The 18324-nt window shown below is 37.0% G+C and overlaps 3 protein-coding genes across 3 annotated transcripts; all 3 read left to right on the top strand.

The window, feature by feature from the left end:
• Positions 1-575: 575 nt before the first annotated feature.
• Positions 576-3887, top strand: comtd1 (catechol-O-methyltransferase domain containing 1). The gene is made up of 7 exons (XM_058796203.1): positions 576-723; positions 1129-1241; positions 2259-2364; positions 2449-2567; positions 3037-3091; positions 3179-3312; positions 3619-3887. Exons 1-7 carry the CDS (start codon positions 687-689, stop codon positions 3769-3771), a joined length of 717 nt encoding a protein of 238 aa, XP_058652186.1. The 5' UTR covers positions 576-686; the 3' UTR covers positions 3772-3887.
• A 119-nt stretch (positions 3888-4006) lies between these two features.
• ifit8 (interferon-induced protein with tetratricopeptide repeats 8) lies at positions 4007-7533 on the top strand. Its single transcript, XM_058796201.1, has 2 exons — positions 4007-4427; positions 5810-7533. The coding sequence occupies exon 2, from the start codon at positions 5812-5814 to the stop codon at positions 7117-7119; it is 1308 nt and encodes a 435-aa protein (XP_058652184.1). The 5' UTR covers positions 4007-4427; positions 5810-5811; the 3' UTR covers positions 7120-7533.
• A 127-nt stretch (positions 7534-7660) lies between these two features.
• LOC131552420 (neurofilament heavy polypeptide) lies at positions 7661-18277 on the top strand. The gene is made up of 4 exons (XM_058796204.1): positions 7661-10577; positions 10786-10910; positions 11715-13710; positions 15178-18277. The coding sequence occupies exons 1-4, from the start codon at positions 9591-9593 to the stop codon at positions 15811-15813; spliced, it is 3744 nt and encodes a 1247-aa protein (XP_058652187.1). The 5' UTR covers positions 7661-9590; the 3' UTR covers positions 15814-18277.
• Positions 18278-18324: the final 47 nt, after the last annotated feature.

An 18324-nucleotide genomic window follows, 5' to 3' on the forward strand; every position in this document is an offset into this window, starting at 1 on the left:
TAATAATATTTATTTGATATTTTAAAATTATTATTTTATATATTTTTTTATAAACCATGACCCAAAAGTGATTAAAGTAAAAGCAGTGTTATTTTAGTATCACTGAGATATTATTTGTTTTTATTATTTTACAAAATCATAAGATGTGTGGTAAAGCAAGGTCCACGCTGATGAAATATTCATTAACTTGAGAACAAAAATTCATGATAATCAATAGATTCTTGGCAAATATAGGGATTTATTGTGTAATTTACCATTCATAAAGGTACCATGTTTGAAATAGCAACTAGAATATACAGCAAATGAGAAGAGTAGCCTAGTATGCCTCTGAAATCTGTAATGGCATTGGAAATAAATTTAAACCAGCCTGAAAGCCTCTTGAAAGGTCTCAAAATCACAGCTCTTTGCAAATTATACATTCTCCCCAATTTTCTGGAAATCTTGATTGTATCAAGCTTTCTTTCTATTCATCATGCTTTTCCTAATGGCCACTGAACAAAAGTACTTGTAAAGTAAACTTTGATAAAATCAATATCATGCAAAAAGCAGCCTCATCTCTTTTTATCTGAGGGGGCCAAACAAACAAAACATGGACTTTCCGCCTTAGTCTAAATAAAAGTCTCACTTGCATACATCACAATTTCACTTGTCTCTTGTTTCTGTTGATTCTGGCTCCTGACATTAAGATGCTTTGTACCATTAGTCTCTTCTTGGCATTAACAGGTAGGTTTATGTCTGCTTTCATTATGACTATTTATGTGAAATATTCAGTAACAGTAATTTGACTTCTAAATACAAATGCATTAAAATATATTGCTTGATAAATGCAGTACTTGACATTTTAGGGTGTTAAGGTAACACTGCTTCTCATTGGTTAAAGTAAATTGCTGTACCTAGAAGTTGTATAAAGACCTATAAATATAAATATTTATAGGTTACCTAGTGTGTTTAATGTTATGGTTATGAGTGTTGTAATAAACTGAGATTTTGCAGCAGGTAAATGCCACCCTGATAAACCAGCTCTGTATAATAATGCTGTTGGCTCTCCTATTCTGAAATTATGCATGCTTTCATTTCCCCAGCAGTGGTTAATACTGTTTAAGTAATATCTGTTCACTTTATGTGTAGGACTCTGCCAGTCTGCTCTTATCAGCAAGAGTCACAAAGGAGACGATCCTCTGCTGCAGTATGTGGTCAATAACTCTCTGAGGGAGCACCCAGTGCTGACCAAACTACGACTGGTGCGTCCTTTTGTGCAACCAGACATAATAAAATAAGCAAATCATAATGTAATTTTTTTTTTTTTTTTTATTCAAAACTCTGAAACCACTGTAAACATGCTTCTGCTTTGCATTCTCTATTAATCCTTGTATTATGTTCATATTTTGGGTACGATTTTTATTTTGTGGGTCAAACTGACCCTTCACCATACAATTCACCAAAAATCACACTATGGAGGGAGAAAAAAATCTGGCAAAATCAGTAGTAAACCTTTAACTTTAATACTTCTCAATCTTGAATCTTAAATATTTATATTTATATAGCCTACCATAAATGTCCTTTTCTTCAAAACCCTAAATTTCTCTGTATTTCCAGGTTTAATTTTTTTAAGTGACTTTCAAACATTACCTTAAAGGGGACTTATTATGCCCCTTTTTAAAAGATTTAATATAAGTGTCAGGTGTCCCCAGAATGTGTCTGTGAAGTTTCAGCTCAAAACATCCAACATTATGATAATTTAAGAATTTATGATATTTTGAGTGGAAGCAGAAACATGCTGTTTTTGTGCATGTCTCTTTAAATGCAAATGAGCTGCTGCTCCCCGCCCCCTTTTCCAGAATAGGGCTGTGGCTTTACAGCTCATACCTCTGGTTCTCTGCTAAAAAAACATGTGTTTGGTTTTGATTATTGTGTCTCATTCAGGGCAGTGTCTTTTCAACAGTCACGGGCGGGGCCTGTAAAAAGTGATGTCACATTTTACAGGCCCCGCCCATGACTGTTGACAGACTGAGAAACTGCTTATGATTTATGGGGATTAAAAAGAAGGGGCGGGTGGATTTTTATCATTATAGGGTGGTTGTGTGCACACACTGCCAACACACATTTATGTTCAAACAAGTGAATTTTGTATAATAGGTGAGTCTTGATAGATTCATGTGTAGTTCCACACACTTACACTAGAGGTCAGTAGATGGGAATATACTGCACAAGAGTACACTTTTTTTTTTCTTTCCACGGTACTATATTTCTGATTCAAGAGAACTATGGAGGATTCCAAAAACCTGATGATGGTGGCAGCTGAGCAAGCTCAGTTTATGGCTAATCTCGCAAAACTCATAGAAGCCAATAAAACTATTGAGATTGGTGAGTGAAAGCAACATAGTTCTTGAAAATCATGTTTACTTTTCACTGCTTACCTGTAAAACACATATTTTTCATCTGTCTTAGGTATGTACACAGGATACAACACCTTAAATCTGGCTCTGGTAGTTCCTGAGAATGGACTCGTGGTGGCCTGCGAAATTGATGAGGAATATGTGAAAATAGGCAAGCCATTTTTTACTGAGGTAAACCATAGTAAAACGTACAGTAGTATTATGTACATTGTAATACAGCTGAAGTAGTTTGTTTTATTAAAACACTGCTTTAGACAACTGTATCTGTTAAGTTGCTTCTCCGCATATACCTACACGTCTCAATTTCGATATTGATTACTGCCTGCCACTGCAAGCTCACAGTCATCAGTATAAAGCCCAGCTGACCAGTAGGACTGAAGGCAGAGATGCAGAAATGTCCATCAGACTCTACACTGATTGCTGATGGAGACAGATGTGAATGTGCACCTGAGTGCTGATAACTGCAGAAAGTTGAACATCAAAGTGCTTCATCTACAACTTTCTCTTTTTATCATATACTTTTATAATATGACATTAAAACAACACCCTATATGTCTGGGAAAAGCAAAGACGAAAATGTTTCATCGGGGATTTACAATGTAAAATTAGAACAAATAACGTCAAACTCTTTTTGTTTTAGGCTGGAGTGGAGGATAAAATAGATATTCGCATTAAACCTGCAGTTGAAACGTTGGGTAAAGATGAAATACAATTGCAGTACATCATTTTTATGTATTTATTTCAAGTAAAGCTATAAAGAAATCATCTTGGTGTCCTTACAGATGAACTCCTAACTGCTGGTGAAGCTGGAACATATGACTTTGTGTTCATTGATGCTGACAAAAAGAATTACGAAACATACTATGAAAAGTCACTCCAGCTTATTCGAAAGGGTGGTATTGTGGCTATCGATAATGTAAGTATGCAGTACAGTCTATTTAGTTTGCTTTGAAACAAACCCATTTGTAAATACAAACACTCTCAGATAAAAAGGTACAAAATATGTCACTGGGCGAAGGTCAAAAGGTACACACTACAAAGCTGTACATTTGAAAAGGTACCAATCTTTTGTACCTTTCTTTTCTGAGAGAGTACTATGGGTGCACAGCTAGGTTTTAGAGATTCATTTAAATGACCTTACAAATATAGTGATGAATATATCAAATATATTCCCACCTTTCTTATTCATCTGTGAGTAAGCTGGTGTCTCTCTGCTCTTCAGGTCCTCTGGGGTGGACGGGTCATTAACCCGGCTGAAGATGACCTTTCCTCACAGACCATAGACAAACTGAACAAGAAGCTACACAAAGATGAGCGGATTGATCTCAGTATGCTCACGGTCGGAGATGGCCTGACACTGGCTATCAAAAGATAGCTTAATTTTGATTATTTAACAACAAATAAATCATCTAAATAAAGACTTGCATGATGAATGTTGTTGTTTTTTTTAAATCTACTTTTCAGAATAAATAACTCAACTTTTCAACAGAACTGTCTGGTGTTCATGAAAACAAATTATGGCCTGTGACCAATAAAACTATGAATATATTTTATAAAGCTAAAAAAAAACATTTTTGCCAGTTTATTCAGTATTTTGCCAACTTTAAAGGAGTGCAGCGTCAAAGTTTAGCCACTAGATGGAGTCATTACTCCAGGTTATTTGTCCTCATCTATTGACTTGTTAGTAGGCTACTTACTCATCTGCTTGCAATTTATTAGTTCACGTTTAAAGTCACGAATCTATACACTTGAAACTTTTCCTTTTGTTGTTGACATTCATTTTACATATATTCCTTATCTAACATAGAATTGTTCATTGTCACGCATAAACAGAAGAAGAAGCCTATTACATTTTACTGGGTTGTTAACATTGCACCCTTACAGTTTCGTTTATCGTTAATCAGAGCAATAGGTGGAAAGTGAAACTTAGCTCGTTATTGTCTCCAAAATAACTAACCTACCCTATAAAAACCACCCCAGCGACTATATTCAACCAGACAACGTTTGGATGAGGAACCAAAGTTGTAGAAGGTAAGACTTTGTATCTGTTTTCATAATGTGATTTAATAATTCTGGTTATCCTTTATTTAAAGGTGTCCTTGTTACGGTGTAACTATACATTTAAGTACTGAGTAATATTAACTACATGTACTTACTCTATGGTTAGAGTTAGGGTTTGGCTTAGGTTTACTAGCATGCAATCAGTGTTGGGCTAGTTACTCAAAGAATGTAATATATTACTCATTACTAATTACTCCTTTCAAAAGTAATATTGTTACTTTACTTATTACTTTCTGGCAACAGTAATTAGTTACATTACTAGTTACATTACTTTTTCTTCACGCCCCACAGAAGTTGTAACTGTGTATCTTCCAGATAAAATTCTTCTAGAATGTTACTAACAACATATTTCTGCCTCATCATTTGAACAAAATCCACATCGGATCGCAGTCAGAAGTTATTACAAACACTCAATATTGATTGATAGTGACATTCAAGTAGAAGTGTTGTATTAATCTCATTAATTGTCATGTGTAGCTTGAAGTAATTTTTCCGTTACACATATGCGTTTAAATTTCGTTATGTATTTTATCAAATCACATGAGTTTGTAAGAAATTTTTAATTTTCCAAAAATATTTTAAATTATATTAATATAATGTACCACATGCTGATCAGAGTAAAGTAAAGCCACAACTTACACAACAGATCTTTTTTCCTAACAAAATCAATATAATGCAATATTTCTATCTGCTGAATGTAATCTTTTCCATATTCCAAGCTTGCCTGCTGCACTGGGGACATCACATGCATGTGCGAGTCATGAAAATTATGAAAATAAATCTAGGAATTATTTGATTGTTAGATTTTAAATCAGCGGGGTTGAGGCATCAGAAGTAACTAAGTAACTAAGCTATTTTATGGAAAGTAACTGTAATATTATTACTGAAATCTTATTCGTAATTAGTTACACTACTAGTTACTGCAAAAAGTAATATTATTACAGTAACTAAATTACTAGTAACTAGTTACTGCCCAACACTGCATGTAATTGTGCATAATTTATAGTTATTATAATAGTAAGTACATGTAAGGTGTAACAAGAACACCTTAAAATAAAGTGTTACCTAATAAGTAAATAAAATAAGCAGCTCTACATCAGTAATAGAAACGGTATATCAGTGAATGCCTTTAATCTATAATCCTTTTTAATTAAGATTACAAAAAAAAAGTAAATAATATTTAAGACAGCACTTTATGGAACTTATATTTTACTGATTACTTAACGTTTGTTTCTGTAAGTCCTATTGAAAATAAGTTGTCAGTCAGATATTGTACAGATTCATGGAAACTGAGCCAGAAAAACTGCAAGTGTGTAAACATTTACATCTATTTTGCATTTTTAACAATACAGGAATGTCTGAGGACAAGCTTAAACTGTTGTCCTGCCACTTTACTTGGGACTTGCAAAAGGAGGATGCTGACCTTAATTTTCTTGAAGTGAAAATTCGTGAAAGACTGGCAGTGAAATGCGAGTATGAAGGAAAACTGAAACAAAGAGAATTAAATTTTTTGGCCTTTATTAAACATTTACAAGGATTTGACGACGAGGCGCTTAAGACCCTGCAACTAGCAAAGAAGGAACATCCAGACGATGACAGCAATGTGATTGTGACGTATGGAAACTTGGCCTGGGTGCACAGTCTCTTGGGCAATGAGACTGAGGCTGAGACTTACATAGAGAAAGTGAATGAAATCCTTAGAGCTTTCCCTTCTCCGTCTCCAGCAGAGCTTCACAGAGCAGTTCAAAGCGAAAAAGCCTGGTCACTTCTCAAGTTTTCTAGAAAGACCTACATCAGGGCCAAAGAGAGTTTCCTTGAAGCTTTACAGAAAGAGCCGGATGATAAGGAATGGAACACAGGCTTTGCTTTTTCTCTGTTCCGTCTGGAGGGACTGAAGATCGGTCAATACAAGCGTGTACGGATTGAAGAGTCTCCTGCTGTGCTCCAGCTGAAGAAAGCTCTGAACCTGGACCCAGACAATGCAATGATCCATGTGTATATGGGGCTTAAGTGCTACAAGAACACAAAGACAGTAAATAACGCAGAGGCATGGCAGTACATGACGCAAGCGCTCGCGATGGCTCCAGATAACCTCAGCGTTGCTTTGCATGTTGCAAAGTTCATGAAGAAAGAGCAGTGTTATGATAAGTCCCTGAAAGTGTTGCTGGAAATGCTGAAGATAGCACCAGACTCGTCACGTTTACATCATGAGATTGCCAACAACTACCGCTGGAAAGCCATGCAGATGAATGACACACACAATCCGGAGCTGCTGGACCTTTGCATTCAGCATTTAGAGAAGGGTGCCAGTTTAAACCCAGGCCACATATACCCACAACTGGAGTTAGCGCAGAGGTATGCAGAACGAAAGCTGACGGCTAAAGCAGAGCAGAAGTTCACTGAGCTGTTTGCCCTTCCTGACCTGAAGCCAGCTGACCATCAAGCCTGGCATCGCATGTATGGGGATTTCAAACAGTACAGGTGGGGCTCAGAGAAAACTGCGGTTGAGCATTACAAACAAGCAATGATGCTGGGGCGAGTGTCCACCGAATGGATCACATGCAGAAACAGACTGAGAAAAATCCTTCAGAATGACAGACGGGACACATATGAGATCCGGACGTTCTTTCTTTCCTTTAGAACAGAGAACAAAGATGATTAAGAGAGAATAATTAAATCTCTGTTCAAGTTCCAGTCTAATCTTCAATCGTGTAATGAACTTAGCAATAGGTCTACTTTTTCCTTTTTGATCCACTGAGTGTTAGAGTTAAATATACTATTTTGATATCATCTGTTTTCCAAATGTTTATTATAAACATTGTAACATAATGTAGTATTTATGTCTTTTCAAGTGTGTTTTATCAGTTAAACCTCAGGTTGTACTCACATTTACTAAAATGACAAATTTTCACATGCAGTTTTTCATGATGAGATTTATGTTGCTTTATTCCACTTTATGATTCACTGCTGACTGCATGCATCTGAATTTAAGGAAATATTGAACGTTATCAGTGGTTTTAGTTGTTCAAACAGCTGAAATACGAAGAATTATGTTAATAAATTAACATGACACCTGGTCGGAGTGCAGCATCTTTATTTCAGTGGAACTAAGCATTAACTTGTTGACTTTACAGTTTTGTTTAAAACAGACATGATCCTTTAGATCTGGGTGAAGCTGGGTGAATACAAGCTAAATCGCTAGTATTCTATGTTCAGATTTCTTTTAGTCAATTAGCTGCAGGAATTTAGCTTTATCTGGAGTTCAAAAAACACACACAAAACTTTTATGGTATTTTACATTCTCAGTCATTAATAATAATAATAATAAAATGTTTATGGAAACCAGGGTTTGTTTTCCTCATCAGTAAGCAGAGCCTCCTTTCTATATCTCTTCCAGTTAATGCTTCTGTCATTAAAGCAAAAAGGGGACATACCAAAATGACAAATATGCTAAATATAAGCAAGTACTAATGGTGTCAGGCTATATAAATAATGTGTTATACAGTAAATTTTAAATGCATATTTAGATGCACTCACATGAGAAGGCAGACGTGTGGTGTGTATGTTGTTATTGGCTGCTCATGTATACACTGTGCTGTTGGATTGAATCCAGCTCACAGTGACCGCTCAGCATGACTGAAAGTGTGGAGCTGACTTGTGCTTTTCTGCAGCACAAACATGTACATTATAGCTTGAAGAATGTTGATACTGCAGTAAAATATCTGCAAATCTGACAATATGAGGAAATGGTAATGTTGTTAAATAATAACACCAACATAGATTAAAAGCTGTCACAGTTCTGCAGAAAATCACATACCCTACAGTATATAACAATTTCCTGAGCTTTCAGGAATATATATATATATATATTTAAAGCATAACAGCAATACCTTTGCAGACAACAATAGTACATCTCCAAAAATATAAGAAAACAACTTTAAAAAGAACATATATGTGAAGTTTTTAAACACTCTAACTCCAAATTTACACTGCATATGATACTGTTTAATGCTGCTCAGTGGTGGCATAAATCCATTTACACAGCAATGATAACCATATACTTTGATATTATAGGGGCTGAGGCTTATTTTTAATATAAGTTTACAGTAACACTTACATTTAGGGACCAGTTCTCACTAGTTGCTTATTAGCATGCATATTACTGGCTGTTTATTATTACTTAAAAAGCCTTATTTTACATGACCATATTTTTGATCCTTTAATCCTATACCCATACCTAAACATAACTATTAATATGTATCAAGTTTACTGAGGCAAAAGTCATAATAGTTAGTTAATTGTGAGAACTGTTCCCCAAACTAAAGTGTGACCAAGTTGAGGTATTAGTAGCTATGTCTTTTTAAATGTAAAAGGGCTTTACGGTTCATTTAGACATTGATAGCCTTGTGCAGAAGGTCCAGACGCTACAAGGTGTTTGACATAAAGATAATTTAATGCTGATATTTCTGTAACAGATGGTCCTCCTCTGATAATATGATTTTGTATGATTTGAAAAAAAAAAAAAAAAAAAAGAGGCAGTTACTTGGGTTTTGATGAGTGCAAACCCTGAAAGGGAGGATGATGATTTCATTATATTTTTATAATTATACATTATTTTAATAAGGTGGAGTATACTGAGGAAACTCGTGATATGTAAAAAATAAATAAATCAATAAAAATCAATAACTTAATAATAATTAGTTAAATAATTAATAATAATTTTGTTACTAGTACTTAACTAATTACATTATTACTTTATTATAAAAAGTGAGGATTTTTTTTCTAAATTTCTGAATTTGATCATGAAATATATGGCATAAAGGGTGCATTTTCTGTACATTTTACAACATATGTATTCTAGCTTCGCTAACGTACTGAAGAAAATATTTTAAGGCAGAACATGAGCTGATCTGCGGAGAGGGGTTCGTGTGACGTCACGTCAGCTCCCTGGAGATCGCTGGAGGAGTGAGTGAGTGAGTGAGTGCGCGCGCAGGATGCTGAGCTGAACAGCTGATTCTGTGCATTTAACCAGTATGGATGGACAGCTCCATTCCGCAAACATAGCATCTATTGCAGTATATAAAGGGCACCGTTTTCACTAAACGCTACAAAGGAAAACGCACCAGCCTCACAATGGAGCGTCTTCTGCATTCACCTGGCCGGACACGCGAAGAGTACCGGTACCAAACGGCGCGTCCTTCATCACAACTCGCCTCAAGGTCTGGCTTCAGCTTTGGGTCCACAGCACCTCTGAGAGGTAACGAATTCGCCGCTAAACCGGCCGATAGCTTGGATTGTTCAAACAAATATGCAGGTGGAATGAATCTGAGGAAAATTAGTGAGAAAGAATTACTGCAGGGGCTCAATGACCGCTTCGCGGGATTCATCGAGAAGGTTCATCACCTGGAAAACCAAAACAGAGCGCTAGAGAAAGAAATTGAGGCAATTAGACTGAGAGCAAAATCCTCTGCCTCTCTGTCCATAGAGTATGAATCAGAACTTAGTAGTCTGAGGCAGGAAGTTCAGGAGATAGGCCTTCAAAAGCATCAAATTGAGATAAACCGCCAGAACCTGGAGGACGAGTTTAACACTTTGAGAGAAAAGTATGAGAGAGAGGCTCGTGGTCGAGTTGATGCGGAGGACAGCATTTCAGCACTAAAGAAATGCATTAATGATGCATACCTAACCAAACAAGAAATGGACAGAAAAGCTGAAGCCCTCGAAGAGGAGATCGGCTTCTTGAAGAACAACCACGAAAGCGAGGTCGCTGAAATGATGGCCCAAATCCAAGAGGGTCATGTGACAGCAGAAATGAGTGATTTTAGTAGAAGTGATGTCACTGCAGCTCTGAGAGACATCAGGATGCAACTTGAAGGTCACGCCGACTCTGACATCCGATATGCTGAGGAACGCTTTCGAGCACAGCTCGCTAAACTGACCAAAGCTGCTGAGGTCAACAGAGAAGCGCTCATGGCCACTAAAGCAGAGATTAATGAACACAGGAGACAGCTCCAGTCCAGGAGCATTGAGCTCGACTCTGTGAAAGGTGTGAGAGAAGCGCTGGAGAGGCAGCTGTATGACCTCGAGCAACGGCACAATGCTGAAATCCATCACTACCAGGTAAGACACCTTGTGATGCTCTGTTCAACCTAGAATATTTTAATCATTCAGTTTGAGGATTTGATTGAACATTTCTGTTTAAATCAAGATAAAGTAGCAAGTTGAGTACTTTATACTCTAATTCTGCATAATTTAAGATTCAGTGCCATGTCATGTGGCTTTTTCTATTGCATTTCCATTGTGTTTACTTATTTTGTCCATGGTGCAGGACACAATCAGAGAGTTGGAATTTGAGCTGAAAAATGCTAAATTTGACATGAGCAGTCATCTGAGGGAGTACCAGGACCTTCTCAATGTCAAAATGGCACTGGATGCTGAAATTTATTCCTACAGGTACTTCTTTGATTACACACTATTTTATAAACCATTTTACTGTTCACTTAATAATGAACTCTCAGGACCAGCAAATCCTTCTTAACAGGTATCAAAAAGTCTCTTATCTTTTCTTGATTATCTATTATCGGTCGCTTTCCATACCTGACTCTGTCCGCTTGGCAAGTAGAGTTTATCAAATCAGAATTTATTTCTTGTGAGTCCCTCAACAGTGCAAATTAATAGATTGTCAGCTTAATCAGCCAACCAAACTGCCTGGAAGGTGTAGTCTTGTAGATAATATTATCGCAGAGGCCTTCAAGGAACACAATCGTGTATTAAGTGACATAAGTAATTGGAGAGTAAACAAAGCGAGAGACGTTCTACGTGACTGTCATATTTATTAAACAGGACAGTTAGGCTAATTTCAATTTCAAATAATCAATGCTAAGTGCTTTTTTATGACAGTTCATTTGTTGATTGATTACAATGAGTTTTAACAAAATTGAGTGTCATTTCATGATTTGGTAACTTGGTGGCTTTCATGTCTGTTGAGGCTTGTGGGAGTTTTTGAAATGTCAGTAGCCTCTGCATTAAGAAACAATAAATAGGACACATTTTTGAAAACATTAATTATAGTGTTGTCACAGCCAAATTATAGTATTACTGGAATTTGACTGTGACTGCACTGTAATGAATGTTGTCAAAAATATGTCCTATTTATAGTTTCTTAGGCCTGGATTTAAAATGCACAGGCTGTCATTAATTGAGAATAATTCATATGAATATTATTCTGTTTTATTTTATTTTATTTTTATTTTTCAGAAAACTTTTGGAGGGTGAAGAGTCAAGGTACTCTACAATCTCAGATGCTCATATTTCAGTACCATACATTTACAGGCAGTCACCCATCTATACTCTCCCTTGTGTCAAAAGACAGGGGGGTGCAACTCGAAAAGCAGAGCCTCAGTACAAATTTGTCGAAGAGATTATTACAGAGACCACCAGAGAAGACGTGGAGATTTCAGACACTGGCTCTGATAAGAGTGGGGAGGGGAGAGAGGGTGACAGACCAGACGAGGAGAGCAGTGAGAAGGATGCACAGGGTGAAACTCCGCAAGAGGCAGAAGATACTGAAGAACCAGCCATGGAGAACGGCAATGAAGCCAGTCTTGATTTAGAGACAGAGGAAAATGAAGTCAAACCAAGTGATGATAAAGAGGATGAGGCAGCTGAAAAAACTCCAGATGATTCTGAGGTACAAAAAGATGCTGACTCTGAACCAACTCAGGAATCTACAGAAGAAGCCACTGATGAACAAGATAAAGATGAGGAATTAGACACAAAAGGCACTGAACACAAAGACCTGAAGGATGACGTGCAGGGAAAAGTAGAAGAACCTGTAGAGGAAAATAAACAAGCCAAAGAGACAGAGAAAGATGTCCCCAAACCGGATCTGTCAGAAAAGCAAGAAATGACAGAGGAACCAAAAACTGTAGAAAAAGACAAATCATCTCAGGAGCCGCAAGATCCTGAAGCAACAACTGAAGTAAGCACTAAGCCTGGTGGACAGACTGTTGGGGTAACTTCTCCAAAAACTGAAGATGCTAAATTCTTATCTCAAGAATCTACAACTGCAAAATCAGCAGAGAAAGAGGAAGAATCAGCTCCATTGAAACCTGTAGAGGAAGATACTCCCAAAACAGATAAACAAGCAGCTCCCAAACATGCTGAGAGTGATAAAAAGACTACTGGAGAGGACGCAAAGGAGGATACTTCTCCAAAAAAAGACAAATATGATAGTATTAAGGAAGAAACTAAGAAATCTGAGCCTATGGAAAAAGACCAAGAGGATAACAACAAACTAACAGAGAAACCTGTGGGGGGAAAGCAAGAGGATATGTCAGGTAAAGACGAAAAGAAACATAAACCTGAGGAGTCTGTAAAAGATAGCAAAGTTGAACTGGTAGACAATGTGAAAACAGGAAAAGGTGAAAGTATTAAGGCTAAAGAACCAGAAAAGACACAAAAAGAGGTTTCAAAGGATGCAGAAGAACAATCAGAAACTGAAAAGTCAAAGAAACAGGAGGACAGCAAAAGCAGTAGCAGTCTAGTAAGTGTGACATTGGAAAAAGGTGAAACTGGCAAGCTAAAAGAAACAGAAAAGACACAAGAAGACCTTTCCAAAGTTGCTGAAGAAAAATCACAACCTCAAAAGTCACAAATACAAGAGGACAGCAAAAGTGCAGACAGCATCAAAACAGAAAATGTTGAATGTGCTAAGACTAAAGAACCAGAAAAGACACAAGAGGACCTTTCAAAAGTTGTGGAAGAAAAATCACTACCTGAAAAGTCGCAGATAACGGAGGACCAAAAAAGTGACAGTGTAAAAACAGAAAAGGTTGAACATTCTAAGCCTAAAGAAGCAGAAAAGACAAAAGAAGAACCTTCCAAAGTTGCTGAAGAAAAATCACCTCAAAAGTCACAAATACAAGAGGACAGCAAAAGTGCAGACAGCATCAAAACAGAAAAGACTGAACATGCTGAGCCTAAAGAAACAGAAAAGACACAAGAAGAACCTTCCAAAGTTGCTGAAGAAAAATCACCTCAAAAGTCACAAATACAAGAGGACAGCAAAAGTGCAGACAGCATCAAAACAGAAAATGTTGAATGTGCTAAGACTAAAGAACCAGAAAAGACACAAGAGGACCTTTCAAAAGTTGTGGAAGAAAAATCACTACCTGAAAAGTCGCAGATAACGGAGGACCAAAAAAGTGACAGTGTAAAAGCAGAAAAGGTTGAACATGCTAAGCCTAAAGAAGCAGAAAAGACAAAAGAAGAACCTTCCAAAGTTGCTGAAGAAAAATCACCTCAAAAGTCACAAATACAAGAGGACAGCAAAAGTGCAGACAGCATCAAAACAGAAAATGTTGAATGTGCTAAGACTAAAGAACCAGAAAAGACACAAGAGGACCTTTCAAAAGTTGTGGAAGAAAAATCACTACCTGAAAAGTCGCAGATAACGGAGGACCAAAAAAGTGACAGTGTAAAAACAGAAAAGGTTGAACATTCTAAGCCTAAAGAAGCAGAAAAGACACAAGAAGAACCTTCCAAAGTTGCTGAAGAAAAATCACCTCAAAAGTCACAAATACAAGAGGACAGCAAAAGTGCAGACAGCATCAAAACAGAAAAGACTGAACATGCTAAGCCTAAAGAAACAGAAAAGACACAAGAACTTTCCAAAGTAGAAAAATCACAACCCGAAAAGTCACAGATACAAGAAGACCGCGAAAGTGACAGTGTAAACAGTCTCAAAACAGAAAATGTTGAATGTGCTAAAACTAAAGAAGCAGAAAAGACACAAGAAGAACCTTCCAAAGTTGCAGAAGAAAAATCACCTCAAAAGTCACAAATACAAGAGGACAGCAAAAGTGCAGACAGCATCAAAACAGAAAAGACTGAACATGCTGAGCCTAAAGAAACAGAAAAGACACAAGAAGAACCTTCCAAAGTTGCTGAAGAAAAATCACCTCAAAAGTCACAAATACAAGAGGACAGCAAAAGTGCAGACAGCATCAAAACAGAAAATGTTGAATGTGCTAAGACTAAAGAACCAGAAAAGACACAAGAGGACCTTTCAAAAGTTGTGGAAGAAAAATCACTACCTGAAAAGTCGCAGATAACGGAGGACCAAAAAGTGACAGTGTAAAACAGAAAAGGTTGAACATGCTAAGCCTAAAGAAGCAGAAAAGACACAAGAAGAACCTTCCAAAGTTGCTGAAGAAAAATCACCTCAAAAGTCACAAATACAAGAGGACAGCAAAAGTGCAGACAGCATCAAAACAGAAAAGACTGAACATGTGCTAAGACTAAAGAACCAGAAAAGACACAAGAGGACCTTTCAAAAGTTGTGGAAGAAAAATCACTACCTGAAAAGTCGCAGATAACGGAGGACCAAAAAGTGACAGTGTAAAACAGAAAAGGTTGAACATTCTAAGCCTAAAGAAGCAGAAAAGACACAAGAAGAACCTTCCAAAGTTGCTGAAGAAAAATCACCTCAAAAGTCACAAATACAAGAGGACAGCAAAAGTGCAGACAGCATCAAAACAGAAAAGACTGAACATGCTAAGCCTAAAGAAACAGAAAAGACACAGGAGAACCTCTCCATAGTTGAGGAAGAAAAATCACAACCGAAAAGTCACAGATACAAGAAGACCGCGAAAGTGACAGTGTAAACAGTCTCAAAACAGAAAATGTTGAATGTGCTAAAACTAAAGAAGCAGAAAAGACACAAGAAGAACCTTCCAAAGTTGCAGAAGAAAAATCACAACATGAAGAGTCTCAGATACAGGAATTCCGCAAAAGTGACAGTGTAGACAGCATCAAAACAGAAAAGGTTGAACATGCTAAGCCTAAAGAAACAGAAAAGACACAGGAGAACCTCTCCATAGTTGAGGAAGAAAAATCACCTGAGAAATCAAAGAAACAGAAGGACAGCAAAAGCGATAGCAGTGCTGAAAGTGTCACAACAAGCGGAGGGAAAGCTGAAGTCACAGAGAAACAGGTTGATGAAACACTGAGTAATCAACCCCCCAAAGCCCAGGAAACAACATCTGATGCAAAGCCTGAGCAAAAGGATACTAAAGAAAGCAAAGAGAAGATGCCTGAAAAAGCTGAAGAGCTGGATAGTGTGACGACCAAAGGCAATGGAACCAGCAAAGATGTAAAATATGAAGAAACTGTCCAAAAAGACAAAGATTTAGACAGTGGTGCACATGAAGTGAAGGCTGCAAAATCTGAGACGTCAACCAAAACAGAAGCTAAAGCTCTGGAGAAGACAGAGCAAGTCAAAGACAGCAGCAAGGACGACAACTTGGACACCAAAGGTCCAGAAAAAACAACTAAACCCCCTAGTGTAAAGTAGAATATAAACAGCAGAAAATATTTATTAAAATGCCTTCGAGAATAGAGAATGTTCAAATAGCAACCTTGAAAAAATAAATTACATCCGCGTGACAGACGATGTCAGTTGAGCATGACTTTTAGAAACTGCTTTCTGGAAGTGTGATGTTTCTAATGCAAGATGCATGCGTACATTGTGTACATAATGAATGTGAATTATGAGGAATGTATAAAATTTTATTTTGCTACATCCCTTGCTCTGATCAGCCAAATGTATGTATTAAAACAGTGCTATACATGAACTGAATAAATATTCCAGCATATCAGTGTTTGACTGTATGTTAATTCAATAGCTTTTCCTACAGAGGAACTACAGTATTGAGTTTTATAAACTGTTTGGTCATGCGGGTGTTTCACACTTGCTAACCAGTAATTGCATAAGCTTAAAAATAACCTTGTGTCAACATGGCAGTGATTCATCTATAAATGATTATAAGGCATTTATTGTAGGTTTCCTAGGAGCTCACTTAAATCTTCAGTACCCAGAAAAACCCTGAAAGACTGTTCAATATTTTAAGATGTCTCAAATTTTTGAGGCAGGGTAAAATACATCATCTTGAGCTGAAGTGATATCAAATTACATCCATTTTACCAAAGCCTGTCCCAGTGCTGGATACTGACACTAGTTTGGCACTAGGTCTATAGAGTAGTGGTTCTCAGTGGTTTTGATGCAGGACACAAGGTTTCACATTTCACATAGTACAGTTCAAATGTTTGGGGTTGGTAGGATCTTTTTGGAAGAACGTTATGCTTTTATACAGCAAACACACCAGTTCAGTTAATGGAGCTCTCTCCTAACAAGCTGATGATCTGAATCAGGCGTGTCAAATAAGAGAGACATTCAAAATCTGCAGAGCAAGGGTCCCCATGAGTAAGATTAAGAACCACTGGTATAGACATGTATAATGTTACAAAAGAATAAATGCTATTCTTTTGAGTTTTCTATTCATTAAATAATGTTGAAAGAATTCCCACAAAAATAAGCTTTATGACTGATTTCAACATTGACAAAGATTCTTGGGCAGAAAATCAGCATATTAGAATGATTTCTGACACTAAAGACAGGTAATCAATGGTTGCTGAAAATTCTGCCTCGCAATCACAGGAAAAATATATATTTTAAAAGAAATGTCTTATTTTAAACTAATAATATGTCAATATGACAGTTTTTAGTGTATTGTGGATTTTAAAAAATGCAGCCTTGGTGACCATAAGAGACTTCTTTTTCAAAAACATTAAAAAGTCCTACCAACATCAAAGTTTTGAACGGTAGTGTAGATGGTGACCCAAGACCTCACCATTTTTAACATAGACAATCTAATAAAAGAGCAATTAATATATATACCACAAGCTGCAGATTCAAAGACTGCATAGACTTTTGATGACACAATGATCAAGAAAATTGAACATTTTTCCAAATGCATAATAGCAGAAGTGAGATTACCCAATAACAATGAACCCAGCTGTGTTGCATTAAACCATAATAAACAACTTGTCCTTGCAGGCCTAATTACACAGAAATGTAAAACCGCTGAGTACATTCTATTTAAAATTACTGTTTCCACTCAAAACAGCCCCCCCAAATCCCAACCAACCACGTGACATGAAGTTTTCACTGTTTTGTCACTGAATGTGTTGATTTTGTCACTAAAAAAATGAGATGCCATCTTCTACCATTTAATGGGAATAAGCCTGTTAATTTTGCTGTGCAAGAGTATTTACATTAAAGTGTCCCTATTATGGGTTATGAAAGGTTCATATTTTGGTTTTGGGAGTCCCCTACAACAGGTTGACATGAATACAAGGTCAAAAAACACATTCATTGTCTTATAATATGCATTTATTTTTACCTTATTTGCTCAACAATTAATTTTTCCAAACCCCTCCTTTGCGTGACGCTAATCTGCGGTGATTGGACCGATTGGTCTTATTTTCATTTAATCTTGCCTGTAATGCCTGATAAAGCCAGTAGCCCCTCACTGCAGAACAAAAGATCCAGGGGGTGGAGATTGGTAGGTTTAGCGATCAGGGGGTGGAGACGGGTAGGTTTAGGTAAATGTAAGGTGGGAGGAGTTGGATCTAGATCCAACCACACCCCCTGGATCTTGTGTTCTGCAGTGAGGACCATCTCGATAAAGCAGCGTTTGTGAGCGCAGTGCTACTTTGTGTACTGAGTTACCGGGGAAACAGTTATTTTACCACTTCAAAAGTGCCACCTAGTGGCAAAGAATGAATTTGCATTTTCATTCAGACCAACAAGAAAAGACCAACAAGTGGGCCGGAAATATGCTAATTTGGGATTCGTTTTAAAAACGACTCTTCAATGATTCAATCGACTCTTTCTTTTGAGAGACAATAACGTTATACGCGGTGCACTTTCAGATTTAAAACTTTGCAGGACGTTTTCATTCACTTAGAGCTGTGTTACACACTGCATGAAAGGTAATTTTAAAAAATCCATAATAGGAGCACT

Source organism: Onychostoma macrolepis, chromosome 13 (assembly GCF_012432095.1).
Source record: "Onychostoma macrolepis isolate SWU-2019 chromosome 13, ASM1243209v1, whole genome shotgun sequence".
NCBI lineage: Eukaryota > Metazoa > Chordata > Actinopteri > Cypriniformes > Cyprinidae > Onychostoma > Onychostoma macrolepis.

Bases quoted from the DNA above. Each gene is read 5' to 3' on its own strand.
- LOC131552420 (XM_058796204.1), top strand. From the start codon at position 9,591: ATGGAGCGTCTTCTGCATTCACCTGGCCGGACACGCGAAGAGTACCGG. The intron at 10,911-11,714 runs GTACTTCTTTGA...TTTATTTTTCAG, and splicing joins GCTGAAATTTATTCCTACAG to AAAACTTTTGGAGGGTGAAG. The intron at 13,711-15,177 runs GCAGAAAAGACA...GAAGCAGAAAAG, and splicing joins AACATGCTAAGCCTAAAGAA to ACACAAGAAGAACCTTCCAA.
- ifit8 (XM_058796201.1), top strand. From the start codon at position 5,812: ATGTCTGAGGACAAGCTTAAACTGTTGTCCTGCCACTTTACTTGGGAC.
- comtd1 (XM_058796203.1), top strand. From the start codon at position 687: ATGCTTTGTACCATTAGTCTCTTCTTGGCATTAACAG. The intron at 1,242-2,258 runs GTGCGTCCTTTT...TTCTGATTCAAG, and splicing joins TGCTGACCAAACTACGACTG to AGAACTATGGAGGATTCCAA. The intron at 3,092-3,178 runs GTAAAGATGAAA...GTGTCCTTACAG, and splicing joins ACCTGCAGTTGAAACGTTGG to ATGAACTCCTAACTGCTGGT.